Source organism: Sceloporus undulatus, chromosome 2, assembly GCF_019175285.1.
Source record: "Sceloporus undulatus isolate JIND9_A2432 ecotype Alabama chromosome 2, SceUnd_v1.1, whole genome shotgun sequence".
NCBI lineage: Eukaryota > Metazoa > Chordata > Lepidosauria > Squamata > Phrynosomatidae > Sceloporus > Sceloporus undulatus.
In genome coordinates, this window is record NC_056523.1 from 246,637,535 (window position 1) to 246,658,158 (window position 20,624).

Consider the following 20,624-nt stretch of genomic DNA (forward strand, 5'->3'; position numbering starts at 1 on the left):
GGATCAGCATTCAAAATGACCTGAATAGATTAGAAAGCTGGACCAAAACTTAACAAGACAAACAAACAGGGGGAAATGTAAGATATTGCACTTAGGTAGTAAAAAAATGAAATTCATAGATATAGGATGGGGGACATCTAGCTTAAGGAGACTACATGTGAAAGGGATCTAAGAGTCCTAGTAGACCACAAGTTGAACATGAGTGAACAGTGTGATGCAGCAGCTAAAAAGGTTAATGCTATTTAAAGAGCTGGTAAAAATCCTTTTGCCTCTATTAGAAATGTAAGTGCCCATAAAACTTGGGGTGCGCTCATATTAATGCTCCTGGAGCATTAATGTAAGCCCAGGTGTTATTAGCCATCTAGGGAGTGCAGAAAGATGGTTTTGATTTTGGGGGCATGGAACAGAACTGAACACGGGCATTGGACAGGAAAGAAAAGTGGCCACTGGATAAATCACTTGTGTACTGGAGGTAGTAGATATCTCCTTGTAAAATGCTCACCTGCTATATGCCTAAGCTCCTTTGGATCCCATCCTAGTCTCATACAATTCTGACTCCTGGCTAAATAAATCTAATATAAACCTAATATAGTACAAATTGAATGTCCTTTATCTAAAATGCTTGGGACCAAAAGTGTTCTGTATTTTGGAGTTTTTTAGAGTTTTGGAATTCCTGCATTACCATATATGAATGTAATAAGATATGTTGGGAATGGGACCTAAGTCAGTCCATGGGGAGAGAAGTATAAGAAATAGTTATGATGGAGTAAGAAAAAAGAGATTGGTTAATACCATGTGTGTGGCTTTATATTTATATTTGGTTCACTGAAAAGCCAGTAAAAATATATTTGCATGTAGTAGTATATACAGTTGGCCTTCCATATCAGTGGGCTAGCCATCCATGGATTGAAGCATCCAGAGATGGCTGCACCTCATTATCCTCAATGCCAGCATGTGCATGCAACCATGCTATTGTGATCACATGCACATCACATATCCACAGATTATAATGGGATTTAAGGTCCCACAATATTTGGTATCAGCGGGGGTGAGCTCCAGAATGACCCCCGCCCCCCCGGGATAGAGAGAGCCAACTATACATATGTTCAGGGCACTATTGGACATTTAGTGATGAGGACTATATTGCCAAATGATCTGTAAAATTCCAGTCTAGCTAATTCTTCATTGTGTATGTGTAATCCATGTTTACAAATAACCTTATCTCTGCAAAGAACATATTCCAGGTAGCTTCTAGAACTTGTTTTTCTTCTTGCCTGGAAATCCACATATTAGATCTTTTTTTCCTAATATGTTCACATGTTTTGTATATGTTTTCTTGTTGACTAAAGCATATTTGTATGTATTTTTCAACTTTGAACACAAAGTGTTTTCATTGTTTTAAATGTACACCCAGTTTTGTGTTTATTTTCTTAACCTGAAATGCATGGCAAATGTGCAGATTTCTGAGGCAAACTGTACTTTGTCTCTCAGTGACTCCTCTCCTGACACATGCAAACTAAGCCATCCACTGAGGCTGAATTGCAGAAGATTCAAAATAGATTAAACTATGGAATTCACTGCCACAAGATGTGGTTATAGCTGCCAATGTGGATGACTTCAAAAGAGTACTGGAAAAATTCATGGATGTAGCCATCAGTGGTTATAGTAATGGCAATATAGTAGGCTTTTTGAATCACTGGGATTTGGTTCCAGGACCCCACCCCACCTAGCACCCACCCCATGTATACCAAAATCTGTGGATTCTCAAGTCCCATTATATACAATTACATAGTAAAATGATGTCCCTTATATAAAACGGCAGGATTTAAGTTTACTTTTTGGAAGTTTTACTTTAAGAAAGAAAATTCCAAGCCATGGATGGTTGAATCCTTGGATACAGAGAGCCAATTGTATATCATCACCGGTAGCAGCTGAAGTATTCATATTCATTGCTGGGCGACATGAGATGGAGGGTGCAGGCACATTCATTCCCTGGGAGTTAACTTTTTGAATGGCAGCTGAATGGACATTATATGGAAACAATGTCAGTTGCTCTGCTCTGGTCTTGAAAACCCAGGGCCATGGCTCCCTTATTTGAGTAACTGTAGTGTGGCTTTCCTCTTTTCCCACTGTCTTCCACTTTACCTATCATTTTCATTTTTCCCAGTTAGTCGTATCATCTCATGATATGTCCAAAGTACAACAGCTTCAGTTCAATCATCTTTGCTTCAAATGAAAGTTCAGGTTTGATTTGCTCTACCATTCATTTTATTCAGCATCTTTACTGAGTTTAAATTTCTCCTTAGGTCCAAAACACACTGCAGAAGTAATCCAATTTGAGACCGCTTTAACAGCCCTGGCTCAGTTCTATGGAATCCTTGGAATTGTAGTTTATCATGTCACCAGAGCTCTCTAACAGAGAAGGCTAAATGTCTCACAAAACTACAGTTCCCAGAATTCCCAGAGCAGCTAAGCAGTCTCAAATTGCTTTATTTCTCCAGCATGTTTTTGACTTTAGCCTCTTGTTCTTCCATTTTTTTTGTATTTTTCTCTTGTTGTCTTCTACTTCTTTGCAATGATTATTATAATAGCTTTGTATTATCCTATATATTAGTCACAGAGAGTTACATCCAGGATACTTCTGACATTTTTTCTTTTTTCTTAACATTTGAAGAACTACATCTGCCATCCATTGAGGTGGGGTTTTTTGGCCACAGATAATGTCTTTTTGTATTCTTCCCTACTAATGTCCCCTTTTTTAGTCCAGATTTCTTCTGCTCCCTAGAAGTTAGGCTTAGCAACATAAGTCCTTTTTCTATAAAGTCTTTAAATTCTACATGGCTATTCTTTAGATTGTATTTGAATACTGTAATTGATTTAATGTACTTTTTAAGTTTTACATTGGCTTTTGAAATTGGATGTTCTTGGTCTGTGCCACAATTAGGATGTTCCTAGTCTTGATTTTTCAGGGAGAATGTAGCCTCTAGGTCTGTTTCCAATTATGTAGTCCATTTGATTTTTATCATTTAGTGATATCAGTGTATACAGTCTTCTGTTTGGTTGCCTGAAAATGTGTTTGCCATGAAGAAATTGTTCAGTTCCCCAAGTCAATAAATCACTCTCCTCCTTCATTCCTTGATCCCAGGCCAAATTCTCAGACAGTTTTTGGTTCTCCTCTGGTTCCTATGTTTTTGGTTTTGTTTTTGTTTTTTCATTTCAATCATCTGTGATTATCATTATGTCCTGGTTTTGTATGTGGTAAATTCCTTCTTGGATGCCATTACATAAATCTTTTTGTCTTTCCTCTTCCTCTGTAGTTGGTGCATAAATTTGAATTGTGGTTATAATGATAAGCTTTCTGTGAAATCTAATTGATATTATTTGGTCAGACTTTGCATTACAGCCACTGGCTTCTTTTGCTATATATTGTTTCACATCACAGAAAGACAGTGCCATGTTGTACACTGTAAATATATAAATTTTGTATATAGGTAATGTTATATTTTTCTATAGAGAGAGCTAGCATGGTGTAGTGGTTTGAGCCAAAACTAACAAAATGAATTTCAACTGGAAGAAATGTAATATACTACACTTAGGCGGGGGGGGGGGTGGATGAAAGGCTCAGATACAGCAAGACTGACAACAGTATATGCCACAGGGATCTGGGAGTTTAAATTGAGGGAAGTAATAGTGCTACTCTATTCTGCTTTGGTTAGCCCCCACCTAGAATACTCTGTCCAGTTCTTGGTGCTGCAGTTCTGGAGAGATATTGACATGCTGGAGGAGAGAGGGTACAACCAAAATGGCGAAAGTTCTGGAAACCATGCCCATGTCCTTAGGGAACTGGGTATGTGAAGTTGAAGGCTTTCATGGCCGGCATCCATAGTTTTTTGTTGGTTTTTCAGGCTATGTGGTCATGTTCTGGAAGAGATCATTCCAGTTGATTCACTGAAGATGCCAACCACAGATGCTGGCGAAACATCAGGAATAAACTTTTCCAGAACATAGCCATATAACCCAAAAAACTATAGAGCTGGGTATGTTTAGCCTGGGGAAGAAAAGGTTAATAGGTGACTTGTTAGTCAAAATTAAATGTTTGAAGGGCTGTCATATTGAGGATAGAGGAAGCTTTGTTTTCTGCTGCTCCAGAGACTAGGACATGGAGAAATAGATTCAAACAATAGGAAAAGTTATTTTACTTAAACATTAGAAAAAACCTCTAGACAGTGAGTTGTTTGATAGTGGAATACACTGCCTCAGAGTTTTAGTGTTTTCCATACTTTCAATTTTTGTGTCATCCATTTTGTGAATGGATTTAGTTTCGAGGCTATCCTCTTTTGTTTTAGGAATTGGGATTATTTGGGTTCTGTGCCATGACACAGGAATAGGATTTCCATTCAGCACGGAATTGAACAAATTTAGGAGATGGGGCACTAGCTGATTATAATGGACTTTGTAAAATTCACCTGAAAATCCATCTGGGCCAGGTGATTTGGCCGGTTTCAATTTATCGATTCCTTTTTTAATCTCATCTAATTGGATAGGTTTCTTCAGGAAGATTTGGTGGGGTTCTTTGATCATTTTCAGTCATTTATTTGCAACTACAAGAACTAAGAATTATCTTTGCTGGTGAGAAGGAACATCTCCACCAGAGAAGTTTATATGCACAGGGTGACTTAGGACTCTGGTTGTATTCCATAAAGATAAAAATCCCAATCAAGAGTCATGTATGCTTTTTGACACATGAATATATTGGCAGAGTCATAATAGTAGTCATTAAATGTTACTTTAGTCAAAAGGTAAAATTATGGCTACACAGTAGTAGCTGATGAAATAGTTTACATGAAGTCTAAGCATATGTCTAAATTTGCATGCTGTGGGTGAGATTGCTGGAAGTGAGACATAGCCTTAGGATGAACAAGATCAAAGCTGTTAGATACTGTCAATATCTGTTTCTTAGTGATTAATGTTACTTACTTTAAAATATCTCTTCTGCTTATAGGCATGGAACCCGTTGTGCTGGAGAAGTGGCAGCTACCGCAAATAATACGCATTGTATAGTAGGAATCGCATTTAATGCCAGAATTGGAGGTAAGTATAATTCATTAGTAAGTGTAACTATTCAGACTCAGCATGGTGTAGTGGTTTGAGCATTGGATTGTGACTTTTGAAATCAAGATTTGATTTCCCACTCTGTTATGGAAACCCACTTGGTAACATTGGGTGAGTCACATACCTTCAGCCCCCAAAACTCCTGTGATTGGGTCACCTCAGGTCACCATAAGCTGGAAACAACTTCAAGGCACACAATAAAAACATAATTATCTCATATCAACAAAATAATAATTTGTCAGTTTAGTATTTGACTTCCACTCTGTCCATTAGGTATATTCTTTGGTAAGTGTGTTTGCAGCAGAAATCCTAAACACAGTTACTTGGAAGTAAGTTGCAACCGAAAATACAGAGATGACATATAGCAAAAAGTAATGAGAACATGTAATAATTACTGAAGAAGGTCAAAGATCAAAACTCCAAGGTACATTCAATGTTATTCATTAAGAAAACAAAACTAATAATGATGGAAGACTTATAAGGATTCATCCTAGATGACAAGAAAATTGAAATAGTCAGAGTTCCCATACGTTGCATCAAATATAGGCCAGAACAGAGGCTGCAGTCAAGAACTCAGAAGGAGACTAGTAATGGGAAAGGCAGCTATGAAAGAACTAGTCAAGATCCTAAAGTGTAAAGATATAACTCCAAACACTAAAGTCCAAGCCATTGTATTCCCCATCACAGTGAAAAGATGTGAGAGTTGGACAATGAAGAAAGCTGATACAAAGAAGGTCAACTCATTTGAGATGCAGTGCTGGAGAAGACACCATGGATGGCCAAGAAGGCAAATAAATGGTTCCTGGAACAGATCAAGATGAAATTCTCCCTGGAAGCCAGGATGACTAATTTGAGACTAATTTGACACTTGGCCACATCATAAGAAGGCATGAACCATTAGAAAATACAGTTATGTTAGGAATGGTAGATGGCAGTAGAAAGAGAGGAAGACCACTTGCCAGATGGTTAGACTTGATCAGGGAGGCTATGGGCCTGAGCCTACAGGACCTGAGGAGGACACTCAAGGACAGGGAATCTTGGAGATGTCTCATCCACAGGGTGACCATGAGCTGAAGTTTCCTCAGGGGCAGCTAACAAAAAGTTGTATTGAATAAATAAACATACAGTGGTACCCCGGGATACGAATTGATCGCGTTACGAAATTTCCGGGATACGAAAAAAATAGATAGGAAAAAACTGTTCCGGGTTACGATGTTTTTTTCGGGTTACGAATTTTTTTTTCGGCGCGAAATTCAAACCGGCTTTCCAGCGCTAGCCGCTAGCCTTTTCGGGTTGCGAAATTACTCGGGTTACGAACGGAGCCGCGGAACGAATTAATTTCGTAACCCGAGGGACTACTGTAGTGACTTTTTCTTATTCAGTGAACATATCCACGGTGTGCTGCTCCTCCCATTTCTGTATTCTGAAATATGCCTTCAAAAGTAATAGAACCTTTTGACAGAAAAATATTATAAAATGATGACATATCTCTGACAAAATCCACTGCTTGTAATAAGTATAGAAGAAGATGTTAAAAACTAACAAAACTCCAGCTATGTCTGGACAATCTGTGATAAAAGCTTTCATCATGATAGACATAAATACACTGTATGGTGTATGCAAGTTCCCTTTGCGTACTGTATAGCATATACTCGATTTTATAGCTTGTGCTGTTAAACACATGCAAGAAATAACGTCTACTGGATAGAAAGGTAGAGTGGGAGTTTCTTTTTTAACTGACATCTACAAATCATGGACAAAGAGTTTAGACAACTAATTATCCCTTTTTTAAACATGGTTTTTCATTTGATTTCTGCAGACACTTGTGTAATCTTTCCATGGTTGATTACTCAGAAGTGTGTAACTTCTCTCACGTACTTTAGATATGCAGGGAATATACTAATTAGTGAGTGAGTGAGTATGTGTGTGTGTGTATTTCTAGCTGCACAATCTATGTTTACTTTATATCAGTTATTATTACTGAAAATAAAATATATAAATGTAGGCATCAGGACTTGTGATGTTTGATTTAATCTAAATGCCAGCCGGAACACTGATAGGCCATGGTCCCAGTATGTGCAACCATGGATTGAATGTGAGTGTCTCCATTTACCATGCATATAAACAAAAATGCATTTCAGTTCGTATGCCTGTTTATATGTACAATGTGTGCTCCCTCAAGAAAAAAAAAAATAGACAGAAGGGATGGAGCAATCATTTTGTAGAAGAAAACTATATCTAGTATATTCCTGATATATACCCCCTTGCACCCCTTTCCAGTTCTTTGCATGTTTCCATCAACCTGAACAATTTTCTGAGTGGGATCTGCAATATAGATAAAGTGAAGAAGAACAGAGGGGAAAAACTGAAGTAATTTTGGAGACTACTTCTTACTGTAGTGAGGATTGCATGTTGTGGAGGAGGAGGAATTGACTAAAAGTTACCTTTTTGTTTGAGGTAGCTTTGGGGAGGAAGAGTGTGGATTGTAAGCCATGAGAGGAGCTGAAGAGCAAATAAATTTGAAAGAATACAAATAAAATGTGATAAAATGGGAACTAGGGGAACCACACTGATCTTAAAAGTCCAATTTAATAACTTAAAATATGTCATTGAACATTCCTACTGTCATTTAATAAAGAGCAGTGTTGTCAAGTCTAGTCCTCCTCATGTGTTCTTCTTGTCTTTTAACAGTTGTACATAGGGACACTTTTACTGCACCTGGCAGAATTCCAAATTTTCAAAACACTCTTTTAGCCTCTTATGTCTTTTTTGTCATTGCAGAGGGAGGAATTCATCACCTCCCTTACTCAGCCACTACCAGCTCCCTCAAGACTGACCTGTTTCTTGATGCCACTGACCCTGACATGGCCATTTAGTGGCAGGTGGAGAGTAAGGGGTAGAGGAGAGGTGTTGAGATATGTAACTGTAAACATTCTTAGGAATGTTTAACTATGAATAAGCCCTAATGAGTTAAGTAGCATACTCCTCAGTCAGCTTCTTAATGTCATCTACCTGGCATAAGTTAAGGATAAGACTGCACTTTTACTTCTTTTGCCTAAGTACTGTTTATACTCGACTATAAGTCGAACTCATGTATAAGTTGAAGGCAGGCTTTGGGGACAAAATTATGGCTTTTGCCATGACCCATGGATAAATTGAGAGTAAAACTTGGAGGCTCCTTCAGTGTGTATATGTGTGCGCACAGCAAGATGGACTCTAATTCAGGCTTTTTGCTTCAGCGTTTCAACTTTGGTTTCACCTTTGACTCCTTAGACAGCAGCAGCCAACATCAGTTGGAGAAGGACTCTGTTTAATAGCAATCAGTCACCCTAGACTCTTTCTGCTTGGCTCAAGAGAAAAAGAAACTCTCTCCCTACTGCATGGGGAAATCTGAAAGAGCTGCTATCATATAACCGTACTGACTTGTAAATAAGTCAACCTGGGATTTTGAGGTCAATTTTTAGGCATAGCTTTTTAGACTTATAGACAAGTACATATGGTAATATTGTAATATTGTTTAGCCTTTCAACTATTAGCATATTTAACATGATTAATGATGATTGAAACAGAATATTAACAGAGCATGAAAATGTTAGGCTCCTGTTTTTCTCATACTTGGTCATGTTATTGGAATTTCCCTTCTCATTAACAATGGCGGGATACAAACCGCCATTTAGTACGTATAGGATACGTACTAGGGTTAGGAAGGGGCGGTGCTTCCGCACCCCCCTAACCCTAGTACGTATCCTATACATACAAGATGGTGGCGCACCTTCTACATGGGCGCCGCCATCTTTACGTACTGGTCGCATAGCGTCCAGACGTGTCGCGGCGCCTATGACGTCGCAAGTCCGCGCCAGGCGCCTCGCGACGTCATAGAGGCGCCGCAAGAAGAAGCTCCGAAATGGAGCTTCTTTTTTGCTCCACGCGGTTTGGCTGCTGCAGCTCCCGCACGGAGCAAATTGCGGCGGCGGGGGAGCGCCGCAAAGCAGCGGTTTGTACCCCGCCAATATTTTCATAAATTCAAAGATGGCATGGCTTGCTAGAAAGCTACGTCATTATTTCCAATGCAGTTTCCAATGTATACAGGATAATATTATGCATTCTTTATCTGCATAATTCAGGAAATAAAGTGTGGTATACAAAGAAGGTTTTTGTGTAATGCGCTTTTTGGCATAGTGAAGCACAATACTGAACAGTCACAGCTGTACTACAGTCCGCCCGTGTCATACACAGGTGTGTTATAAGCTGCACCAGAAAGGCTTCTCCCACGCCCTGGAAGAAACAATGGGGCGCATGGCCCACAGTGTGCCAGGTACACACCACGGGAACGAGCCCCATTGTTTCTAATGGGGCTTGACTTTACGCAGTATTTCTCTTATGCGGCGGGGTCTGGAACATATCCTCCAAGTAAAGGAAGGGCCAACTGTACAATCCTGTGGGCAATTCTCACTTCTGCCCAAAAGAGATGAAGCACGGAAGGGGGGGGGGGGTCTAAAGGAACAGGAAGCCATTTAAACTACAGGAGCTGAGAAATTACATCTGTGGTTGTGAATGCTGAGTCACAGAAAATGGAAAGGGGGAGAGAATCTATAGTGCTATATAAATAAAGCATAATAATAACAACAATAATAATAATAAAGAAAGAGGGAGAATTGACCCACTTGTAACTCTGATCATTTATACAGTAGTACACTAGCGAATTAGGGGATAAATGCTATGAGGTGAAAGTTGCTCCTTTCCATGCTCTCCTTTCCTCTCCCTGCTAGATAGCAGTCAGCTTCATTCCTAAAATATACCGTAATATATTCCATAATATAGTAGTAGAAAATTTCAAGAGAGTGTTAGACATTTCTTCTCCTAGGATGGGCTGGCCCCTGAATAAAACATGCTTGTTGCATTTCTAATCTTCCTGGAAGAAGAAGTTACGTTCTTTAAAAATATCTGCAAACTCACAATCCAAATCAGTCAGTATAGATGAGGGTAATGAGGAGTAGGGAAGGGATAACCACAGCTAAAATAATAAGTTTAGACAAGTTTGAGGAAATAAACTGAAAGTCAGAAAAAACTTGAGTCGCTTTTCAAAACAAAGCTTGAGAAACTCTTCACTTCCATGCCTACAACATATACATATATTCTATTGATGTCTATTACCTTATATCAGGAGTGGCCAACCTTGTGCATTAGCACAGCAAAATTGACCAGTGTGGATGTAGGTGTTTGCTATGTGCAGTGGCAATGCCCTCCCCCACTACATAATTTTTCAACCAAAACAAGAAGCATGTGTCATTAGCCCCTTGTTCACAGAACTGAAGTTGTACTTTTGGGTGACAGGAGCAAGGGGGATGGATGCTCAGGCTTAGGTGATTATGAACATGCCTTCTTGTCAAAAGATTTAAACTTCTACTCAAGCTTCTGTTCATAAAACAGAGCTTTCTCTCCAGGGTTTTCTCCACAGGAAAGGCCTGTTATGCAAGTAGTCCAGTTCATTGACAGCTGCTTGTGAAAGTGGGAAAATACAATATATTTCATTACACACTGTAGCTATGGCAATTATAAGGGTTGCTAAAAAGAGAGGAGCAGGCATAGGTCTGCTGCCTTTAGTGGCAGCTGGGCATGTTCATAACATTAAATTCCAGGCTCATTTAAGCTTGCAGGAGAGCGAAAGAAATTCCTTGTAACTGGATGGGTAGACTATGTACATCTGTTTCATCATAACTCAGAGAAATTGTTTTGTACTCAAGAATCAAACTAGCCAAGTAACAAAGCATCTGAATCCCATTGCAACTTCCAAAGCAATAATGGAACAACAATAAAGAGCTTTCTGTTGCTATTAAAACATTCCTATGTGCTATCACTATAAAAAAAAAAGTGAAAATGGCAAATATTGAAAAATAAAATTGTCTCATTGGGCCATATCAACAATTCATCTAGTCCAACAACTCATTTTTGTTAATATCGGTAGCTTATAATGATGCAGTAGATCAGCAAAGGGCATTCTCAGTTAGTTACAACTTCCTGTGGACTGAGGTTTCAAAATGTACAAAAGCTTAAGGTATCCTTGATATTTTCTTTGTACAAATACTGCATTCCTTCACATATGGTATATGCTCTCTCCTGCTTGACAGTCTATTCCATTCTACAAGGACCCAACCTGGGGATGGAAAGAATATTAAAAAATATTTGGAAAATGATTGAATAGCATGTTTTTTCAGTGTTGAATCCTAGTCTGACAAGAATCTTCAGTTTGGGACATTTCTGTGTAAAATCCACATATGGTTGTTTTATGTGCAAAGGAACCCTGTGAAAATTTTGCACATGATAAGTCCCAAATTGTTAACTGGCTTCAAAAACTGAAAAACTTTCTTCCAATGGGAAGAAAATGTTATAATTATGTGTTGTTAGAAGCAATTTATTGGAAAAATTGCATCCCTGTGCCAAGGAATATATGTGTATCATATGTAGTCTGTGGCAGTTTAGGGAGTGGCATTTAGAATTCTCAGCCAGAGGGCCCTAGTGCTTTGACCAAACTACAAACCCCAAGATCCCAAGTGGTCTTTAAACAGAGGCTGGATGGACATCTGTTGGGGATGCTTTGATTGAGATTTCCTGCATGGCAGGGGGGTTGGACTGGATGGCCCTTGCGGTCCTGTCCAACTCTATGATTCTGTGATCTCACAGGTTGTTGTCATGGCAGTCAAAGTGGAATCATAACACTACAATTGTGAAAGGACCCCTGGATTGTTTTCCATCTTACTTGAAAGGAACACTGAAATAACTGAGCACAAAAGCAGGAAATTCTTTCTTATCTTGAATTTATTAAGCCAAGATTTGGTCGTCCAACTATAGCTTTGTCAAACTCTAGGAAAAGAGTAGTTAATGGTTCACCACCTGCACTGGCTCACCATATTGCTAATCTATCATACTGCACCCTGGAACAAATCTCAGATAGCAGAGCTTAGAAAGCTCTTTTCTTGAGGTTTTGGAATATCACTGCCAGATCAGACAGGCACAGACCAATCACTCAACAAATAGCAGTTTCATACATCCAGCTTTCACAGCTGATTAATTTTCTGACAGTCTACTGAGGATTTTGATTCTTAGACTAAAATATGAAGAAGTTAAACCTGAAATAGTATATATTCCTTTTTTAAAAAAAGATTACAGTGAGATCAGTATTTGGACAAGTATTATCTCCCAAAGCAAGAACTGTGTTTTGTATGAACTTCACAGAGTGTTCATGCAGTTTTCAGATCAATTAAAATTGGGTTGGTGAAGGAGGTAAAGCAGAGTTTTACCAACAAAACAGTAAAGCTGTGTGTTAATTGGAAGTTTAAGAACTGGATAAACATTCAAGCTAATTTATACCAAAGGCAGGAACAAAGCTGTAATGTTTTTTTAATTAAAAGATGCTAATTTGGTTTATAAATAGAAGTGTACTTATTAAATGAGAGGAAAAAATAGTTCACAGTGTTTAGTGTGGTTTGCCAAGACATGATTTTTCTGTAGATTCTGCTGAAACTTTAATTTACATCTCTAGAATAATAGAAACTACATTATCAGGAAGACAGTCAATTGGCATAGATTCGAATTTGGAACCTTAGCATCATACTTTCAATCAAGATAAATTTTAGGTTGGTGGATATATGTAGCAGGGTTTTCTCTGTAACAGCACCTCAACTGTGGAACTCCCTACCCAAAGATGTGAGGCTGGCCCCATCTATTTCACATGGCATTCAGTGTTCAAAATTGCTGCTTTGACAGTTTTAAAACTAGATTCTAAGGTGGTTTTAGATGGCTTTTAGGAATTTTAAAAGAGTATTTTAATGTTTTTTAAAGTGTTCTTAATCTTTGTATTGTGGGCTGGGAGGCAATCCAGAAATACTTTAAATAAATAAATAATAAATACAGTGGAACCTCAGTATCTGCAAGGGATCCGTTCCAGACTACCACCACCCCCACAGATACCAAAATCTGCAGGACCTCAAATCCTGATGTCCTTAATGGTGGTCCAGCTGCATGCACACACTGCCACTGGGGACAATGGGACTTGTCCCTAATGGTGGTGCGGCCACATGTATGTGTTGCCATTGGGGAGAACAGGTGGCTTGCCATCCATGGATGCTTAAATATGCAGATGGCAATTCCACAGATACCAAAGTCCCACTGTAAATTAAGAGCATTTAAATTATTGGTTTAAATAAACAGGAGAAACTCCCATTTTAAATTGTTGATTTAAATAAAGTTTCTCCAGATTACTCTCTTTTTCATAATTTAGGAAATAGCAGTTCATAATATCCACTGGGATTTGGTTCCAGGATCACACCGCCCCTGGAAACAAAACTCCATGGATGCTAAAGTCCCATTATATACAATGGGAGAATAAAACGATGTCTTTTATATAAAAGGACAAAATCAAAGTTTGCTTTTTCGAAGGTTTTTTGGAATATTTCAAGGCATGGATGGTTGAATCTATGGATGCAGAATCAGTGGATGTGGAGGGCCAACTATATACTCAATCCTGTTATCAAGATTTGGATAGTGCTGTTAGTACATTAGGAATATTGAAAACTAAATCCCTCACATGCACATAGCAGCATTTATGTCTAAATCTAATTATCAGTTCAAACTAGAATAAACACATCAGATCAATGGAAATTTGATAAGTCAACAGATATTCAGTGAGTCTACTCTAGATGGGATGAAGAATTGCATTTAAGTCAGAATTTATTATTTGAGGTCTGATACCCTTCTTCTGGGTTGAGTAGCAGAAATGTCCATTGTAAAGTTATGCAGTGGTTATGCTAAGCCACACTCAGGTTGAATGACAGTGTTGCACAACTCAGCCAAGACACCAAATGTGCAGCTGAATGCACAACCAGATATGCAAAATGTGGATCCAGATGCATTCATGCACAACTCTGCACTGCTCTCACAACCTTGAACTCAACGGAGACATTCTATATTGGACAAAAATATCTAACCACTTTTGTAGGAGAATTTTTGTGTGCATAAGACAGCATGAGCCAGTATGGTGTAGTGATTTGAGATTTGGACTACAGCTGCATCCACATTGCAGAAATAATCCAGTTTGACACCAGTTTGACTGCCATGGCTCAATGCTATAGAATCCTGGGATTTGTAGTTTTTTGTGGCATCAGAGCACTCTCACAGAGAAGGCTAAATGTCTCACAAAACTACAATTCCCAGAACTCCACAGCCATGAGCAATGGCAGTTAAAATGGTGTCAAATTGGATTATTTCTGCAGTGTGGATGCAGCCTACAACTCTGGAGACCAGGCTTCCAATCCATGCTTAACGATGGAAACTGACTGGGTCACCTTGCACAAGTCACACTCTCTGAGCCTCAGAGAAAGGCAAAGGCAAATCTGTCAGCACCATGTGGCACACTGGTCTGAAAATGACATGGATGTGACCACTAGGAGGAACTGAAGCAGAGGTTACTACAGTTCAAGTGGCAGGTGCATGAGTTAGCATTTGGTGAGCTGTGCATCATGGAAAGTCTGATGCAACATGCACAGTAGGTGAAGCCAGCCAGATGTGCATCATGGGTAAGTATTCTGATGCTACAGGCACTGGGTATGAAACCAGCCAGGTTTCATTGGTGGCATGACTGTCACATGACTTCCAAGAAGACCACCTATATAAGGGAGAAGGTGACTATGTCTGTTCTTGGGTTGTTATGGTCAGTGGTTGGCGAAGCACTTTGTTAGTTTGTATAGTTGTGAGTATTCAAGATGGCTGCCTGATACTCTGTGCAATCTTTGTAAATAATTTGCAACAAAGATTTTAAAAAGTCCTCGTGTTGAGTGAAGTTTTGCTGTCCAGAGATTTATTTCCTCAGGCTGGAAGCTTAAAGCGGCAGCCTGTGTGGGGGAGGAAATTTGCTGTGCAGCTGCAAGCCTCACAGAATCTTCACTCTTCACAGACCTTCTTCTAGGCATCCTGCCTATGTGTATCGGGTAGCCGTAAGGGACACAGCTCATCTGTGTACACCCCAACAAAATCCCCTCTGAACAAATCTTGCCAAGAAAACCCAGCAATAGGTTCATCTTAAGACTTCCATAAGTTGGAAACAATTTGAAGGCACACAGCAATAAGAAGACACCAATAGAATTCTGGCCTGCATCGGTTTCACTTTTGCTGCTGAAGCACTGTTGGATGATGGCTGTCCTTAAAGCATATATAGTTACATAGCAACCATACAACCATACAGTGGTGTATTTTATATAGTTATTAAACCTGGGATAGTTCTCCCGTGGAGCAAAGAGAACAACAGACAGAGAAAGCACTAAGGAGCCGTTTGATTGCAAATAGTAGTGGATTCTTCTCAATCAGATGTTCAAAGGCCAGAGCTTAGATTGTCTGGAAAACACAACATTTTCCTTCTTTTTGCTTTTTAATATTCAATTTTAACAAACATTTAATTTTAATTTTTTTAAAAAATAACAGTAAATTAATGTATATTGGCCTCAAAGGATTTAGAACTAGATCTCATCTTCCACTCTCCTGCTCTTGTTTGTATTCATACATAGAACCTGACATACAAATGTTCCTACTTTTTTATGTTGTGGGTAAATCGAGTGGGGGTAAATCGAGATATGTGGGTATGGCAGAGCCATTAATTGATTGTTATGAGATTGTAACATAAATTTAGACAGTATCTTATGATGATATTTAGTTTTAATGTTATTTTTAAATGGCAGCAAACTAAGAAATGTAGTATTTAGGAATATATAAAAAATAAAAAACCTGATTTAAATTCAAATTTTAAATAAAAACAACCACAGCCCCTGCCCCCAAATCCTGTGTGGTTATAGCCAGCATCAGGGGTTATAAGTTGGTCTTTCTGTACTGTGGATTGTTTGTTGGAAATCCATCCCAGCATTATGCATTTACATTGTGGAATCAGGCCATCCTGATGTCAGGATGGTAAGGAGATGTTGGGGCCATGCAGATGGGGCAAAAGGAGTGGGCAGAGACTGCTCCTGCCCTGATCACTCTGGGACCACTGTGACCGGATGCCACGGTCCCAAGGCCAGTTGCTGTCCCAAATGGTCTGCTGGCAGGAGTGGTTTTTCCCCACTACTTTTCCAGCCAGGTTTTGGCTGCCTGCATCAGGGTGGTTTTGGGTCATGTGTCACATAAACACCACACCCCAACACAGCCTGAAGCCAGCATTTTTTGCCTGTCTGTTTCAGGCCATATTTCAATATCAAAAGACACACTGCTTTCCTGTGAACATCTTTGAGTGAAAACCTTTATTTTGTGTCCTACCATTATATGAAGTACATAAGAGTGGGTGTCCGGAATTGGACTTTTTTAATAGGGGCACCCAAGCTTTGGAATTTGTCACTTCAAAAGAAATGCTTAGCAGGGATAGGTTTCTCCCTGCGTGTTTTAAGAGAGCAGGTCAAGGCATTGCTTTTAGGGAGTAATGTTCTTGCAGGTTTTATTATTCTGATGTTACTGTTTTATTTTCCCCCATTGCTGATGGCTGTTATATCTGTTTTCTATGTTATTAAATTTTGGGAGTTGTCATATGTGACCTCTCTGGACAGAAAAAAAAAAGACAGCATTTAAATAAATGCATATAGAGAAATAAATACATACACATTTCATTGACTTCACCTGCATTGCTGTTTTGTATTATTAACTTTGTTAGCTGCCCCGATTGTTCTCAGTGGGGCGAGATACAAATAAATTTTATTATTATTATTAATATATACAGTGGGCCCTCTCCTTACGCAGGGAATCCATTCCGGACCACCTGCGTAAGGGAAAATCTTCATATGGTTGTGCCCCATAGGAAACAATGGGGCACGTGCACACAGCGGTACTGCAGCCACTCACACAAAACCTTAAGGTTGTGAGTTCAAGACCAGCAAAAGGGCTCAAGCTCAACTCAGGTTTGCATCCTTCCGAGGTCGCTAAAATGAGTACCCAGATTGATGGGGGCAAATTAGCTTCATACTGCTTAGGCGGTATGAAACGGTATATAAATGAAGCTTGTTCATTTTTGATTGTTTTATCATTGTGCGGCTTCTGTGTAAGTAGGAAGCTTCATAAAGTGTGCCCGCGTATGGCACGGGCGCACTGTACAACAAAGATGTAACAGCGTCTGGACACAAAGATAAGAAAGCTTTTAAATAAATAGATAAAAGAACCAGTATCAATAGGAATGAATATAAATGTGGAGAGATTTATTTGCTTTATGTATGTTGTGCCAGTTTTATCAACTGCACTGGCTTCCAGCCCACTCCCAGCAAAATGTAAAGTGCTGATTTTAATATAGGCCCTCTCCAGACGGGCCTAAAGTGCGCCCTCGTCACATGCTAGGGACTGGCTGAGGGCGCACCGTCCATACATGTCTAGCACGTGACAAGGGCATCAAAATGGTGGCGCCCTGTACACACGGGTGTCGCGATTTTGACATGACGGACGCTTAGCGTCCACACGTCGCAGCGCACTTGTGATGTCATGAGTGTGCCATTGGAGCACTTGGGCGTCACAATTGCACCAGGAAAAGAACCTGCTTTCTGCGGGTTCTTTTTATGCTGGCGGGAAACCATGCAGTTTATCCGCTGCGGCTTCCTGCCAGCGGAAAAGGAGGCACTGGCAGACCACCCTTTTTGGGTGGTCTGTATCCCTCATTAGAAATCTCTAATCAGTTTCAGTCCAGTTTAACTGACAGATTGCCCTCTCCTGGATATTTCTACATGAATATTCAAATTATATTTGGAGGCTTTGCTCCAAGTGGCCCCACTAAGTAAAATGATATAGGTGGGTATTAAGGTTATAGAAGAAAACCCTATAGAAGAAAACCTACAGAAAGGGTGGTCCAGTGCCTTCTATACATTATTTTCAGCACAAAGTGGTTATATACTTATTCACCCTGATTATTGAACCTTGTTGTTGAGTTCTTACTGTTTCCATTTGGCTTTTAATTTTAGCTGGTGATTGTTTCATGCTGTTTCTGTGAGAAAGAACATATTAATGTTGCATTTTATTGCTGATTTAAATTATGTTATTCTGTATTTTATGTTGTTTGTCTTTTTCTGCAGTCTACTCAGAAAAATATTTGTTGAGGCACAGCTGCATAAATTTAATAAATCAAAGCAATCAAATGTGTCATTTTTCTTTTCAAGGAGTACGGATGTTAGATGGTGATGTTACAGACATGGTAGAAGCAAAATCACTTAGCCTTAATCCCCAGCACATACACATCTACAGTGCTAGCTGGGGTCCCGATGATGATGGGAAGACAGTGGATGGACCTGCTTCTTTGACACGCCAGGCCTTTGAGAATGGTGTCAGAACGGTATGTGCCCACAAGCATACTATTTGAGATTTGCAAACTATAAAATGAAATTTGATAAAATGCTGATATTAAAAATTTTATGAAAGATAGATTTGATTTGATTTATTGTATTTATGCATTTTATGGTGCCAGTTGTTTGTGTTTGTGTGTGTGTGTAGGAATAGAGGGGAATATTAGCCCTGCTCCATAATTTTCCTAGACATCCTTGTGCTATCTGGATGAAGCACAGTTGGATTATGGCACACTAAGCAGATTATTGGCTTCTGAGCAGAATCAGACATCGTGGCAGTATTAGCTTTAACATTATTGGGAGCTGTTGATAGCAAATTCAGCAAGCATGGAATCTTATCCTCAAGCAGCCATTTATGCTTTGAGGTACTACCTAAGGAAGCGCACCCCAGTATATGAATATCCAGGAGACATGGGCAGTGCTCTACTGGATTCTGGAAATAGAATCAGTCATGTAGACTGCTCATCATATAAGGAACCTTTGACGTATTCATTGCTTCTGTGGGGCAAACTCATGTGAAACACCATAGTTTAATGTAGTTTAATAAATAATAAATAAGCTTGTGTATTGATTAGCCCTTAGGCCATTTCAAATAGTTTAATGCAATCCATTCAACTAGGTAGAAGTTCATTAGCCAGAATTATAGTGGTGTGAAATACAGGTACTACATTTCTACATGTCATTTACACTGTAAAGAAACAGACATTGCATAATTCCTTTTGTCACAGTTTGAAAGATGCATGACCTCCACTCTCAGGAATGTGTAGCAAGTAGTGTAGCACAGAAAAATAATTTATTTGCAGTGACACTGTTCCTTCCAACAGGTATAGTTCTGTTGTTAAAGCATAACACCCATGGGAAATCTTGCTGAATTTATATCCATTACATAGCCTTTCAAAAGCAGAGATATTTGTCCAGTGAAAATTATATACCATCTATAATGCTAAACTGTAATTTTAGATAGTCCTGGCTTATAATATCTTTGCTATTCTTATTTAAATCAGAGGTCTTAGCTACAGATACAGTTCAAACTCCATGGGTTTGAACTACAAGACTCTAATAGATCTCTTTAACAGTTCTTCTTTCTTTTCTGGCCAAGTATGCACTTCTCTCTTTGTTATTTCTTTTGGTTCTAACATTCCAATTCAACTTTGTTTTTACTGTATCATTGGAAAGCATGTAATCTACATAGTGCTGAGAGTTCCTTTAAATTCTGCCAGTTGGATTGTAGTACTTGGGTTTTAAAGCAGCCAGGAGGACTGGGGTTCCAAAAAGCTTATTTTTTGTTATTGCTTTGTAAGCAAACATTACATTGTACAGTAACTGTGTTCTGAGGACAGAAAAAAGGATACAGCTGTTCACATAGCACATGCATAAAACTATGAAATTGTATCCCGTGATGGGTAGTGATGGTTCTTGGGTTTTAATTTTTTCATTTGAAACTAATCTAATTTAAAAGCTTTAAAAGGGGATTAAAATATTTAAAGAAGTGAAGACTATAGGTGGTTACTTGCCAGGCTGGCAATTTGTACTTCCGTATCAGAGGACGGATGTCTTAGTTACTGGGAACACAAATGGAAGGCTCTTGTTGTGGATTTTTCATGAGCATCCACTCGGCCACTGTGGGAACTGAATGCTGGACTAAGTCTTTGTCCTCATCAAGCAGGATTATTTTCACATTTAGTGCTGAATCTTTCATTAGAAAGAATGTATAAAGGATTTGCTATGTCTGGATTCCTTCTGTTTGCCACTTTGTCAAACTGTGGCACTGTTTCAGAACAGACAATGGTCCTTGTTGTGTTTGCAATGATTCTCCTTCCAAAAAAGACTTGTGAAAAATTGATTTCTCATTGATATCTGCAGATGCTGAAATGATGGGAAAACTGTAGAGGAAAACACAATGCAAATACTGAGAGATTCACTGTCCACAAATGTGAACTTTGAGAGGAAGGGACAATATCAGTTTCAAAGGCGAACTTCAAAAGGAATGGACTTCCTTATTACTTCCTTTCTACTGCCAACAAAATCATGGTGGGAAGGAGCTGTGGGAAAAAGACTGCATATTGTTTTCCTATTCAGGACTTTCAATATCAGTGATGTTATTAGGATATACTAGGGCCTAGAGATTCCAGAAGTCCAGCAGGCATTCTCTATAAGGGA

The 20,624-nt window shown here is 39.1% G+C and overlaps 1 protein-coding gene across 2 annotated transcripts in view; it reads left to right on the plus strand.

Annotated features, from left to right (window-relative positions):
• PCSK5 (proprotein convertase subtilisin/kexin type 5) overlaps window positions 1-20,624 on the plus strand; it is a 350,841-nt gene that overhangs the window by 137,143 nt on the left and 193,074 nt on the right. For both annotated transcript variants that reach the window (XM_042452306.1, XM_042452305.1), the window contains exons 6-7: window positions 5,003-5,091; window positions 18,282-18,454. In XM_042452306.1, coding sequence (XP_042308240.1) covers window positions 5,003-5,091; window positions 18,282-18,454 — 262 coding nt within the window. The remainder of the gene's footprint in view (window positions 1-5,002; window positions 5,092-18,281; window positions 18,455-20,624) is intronic.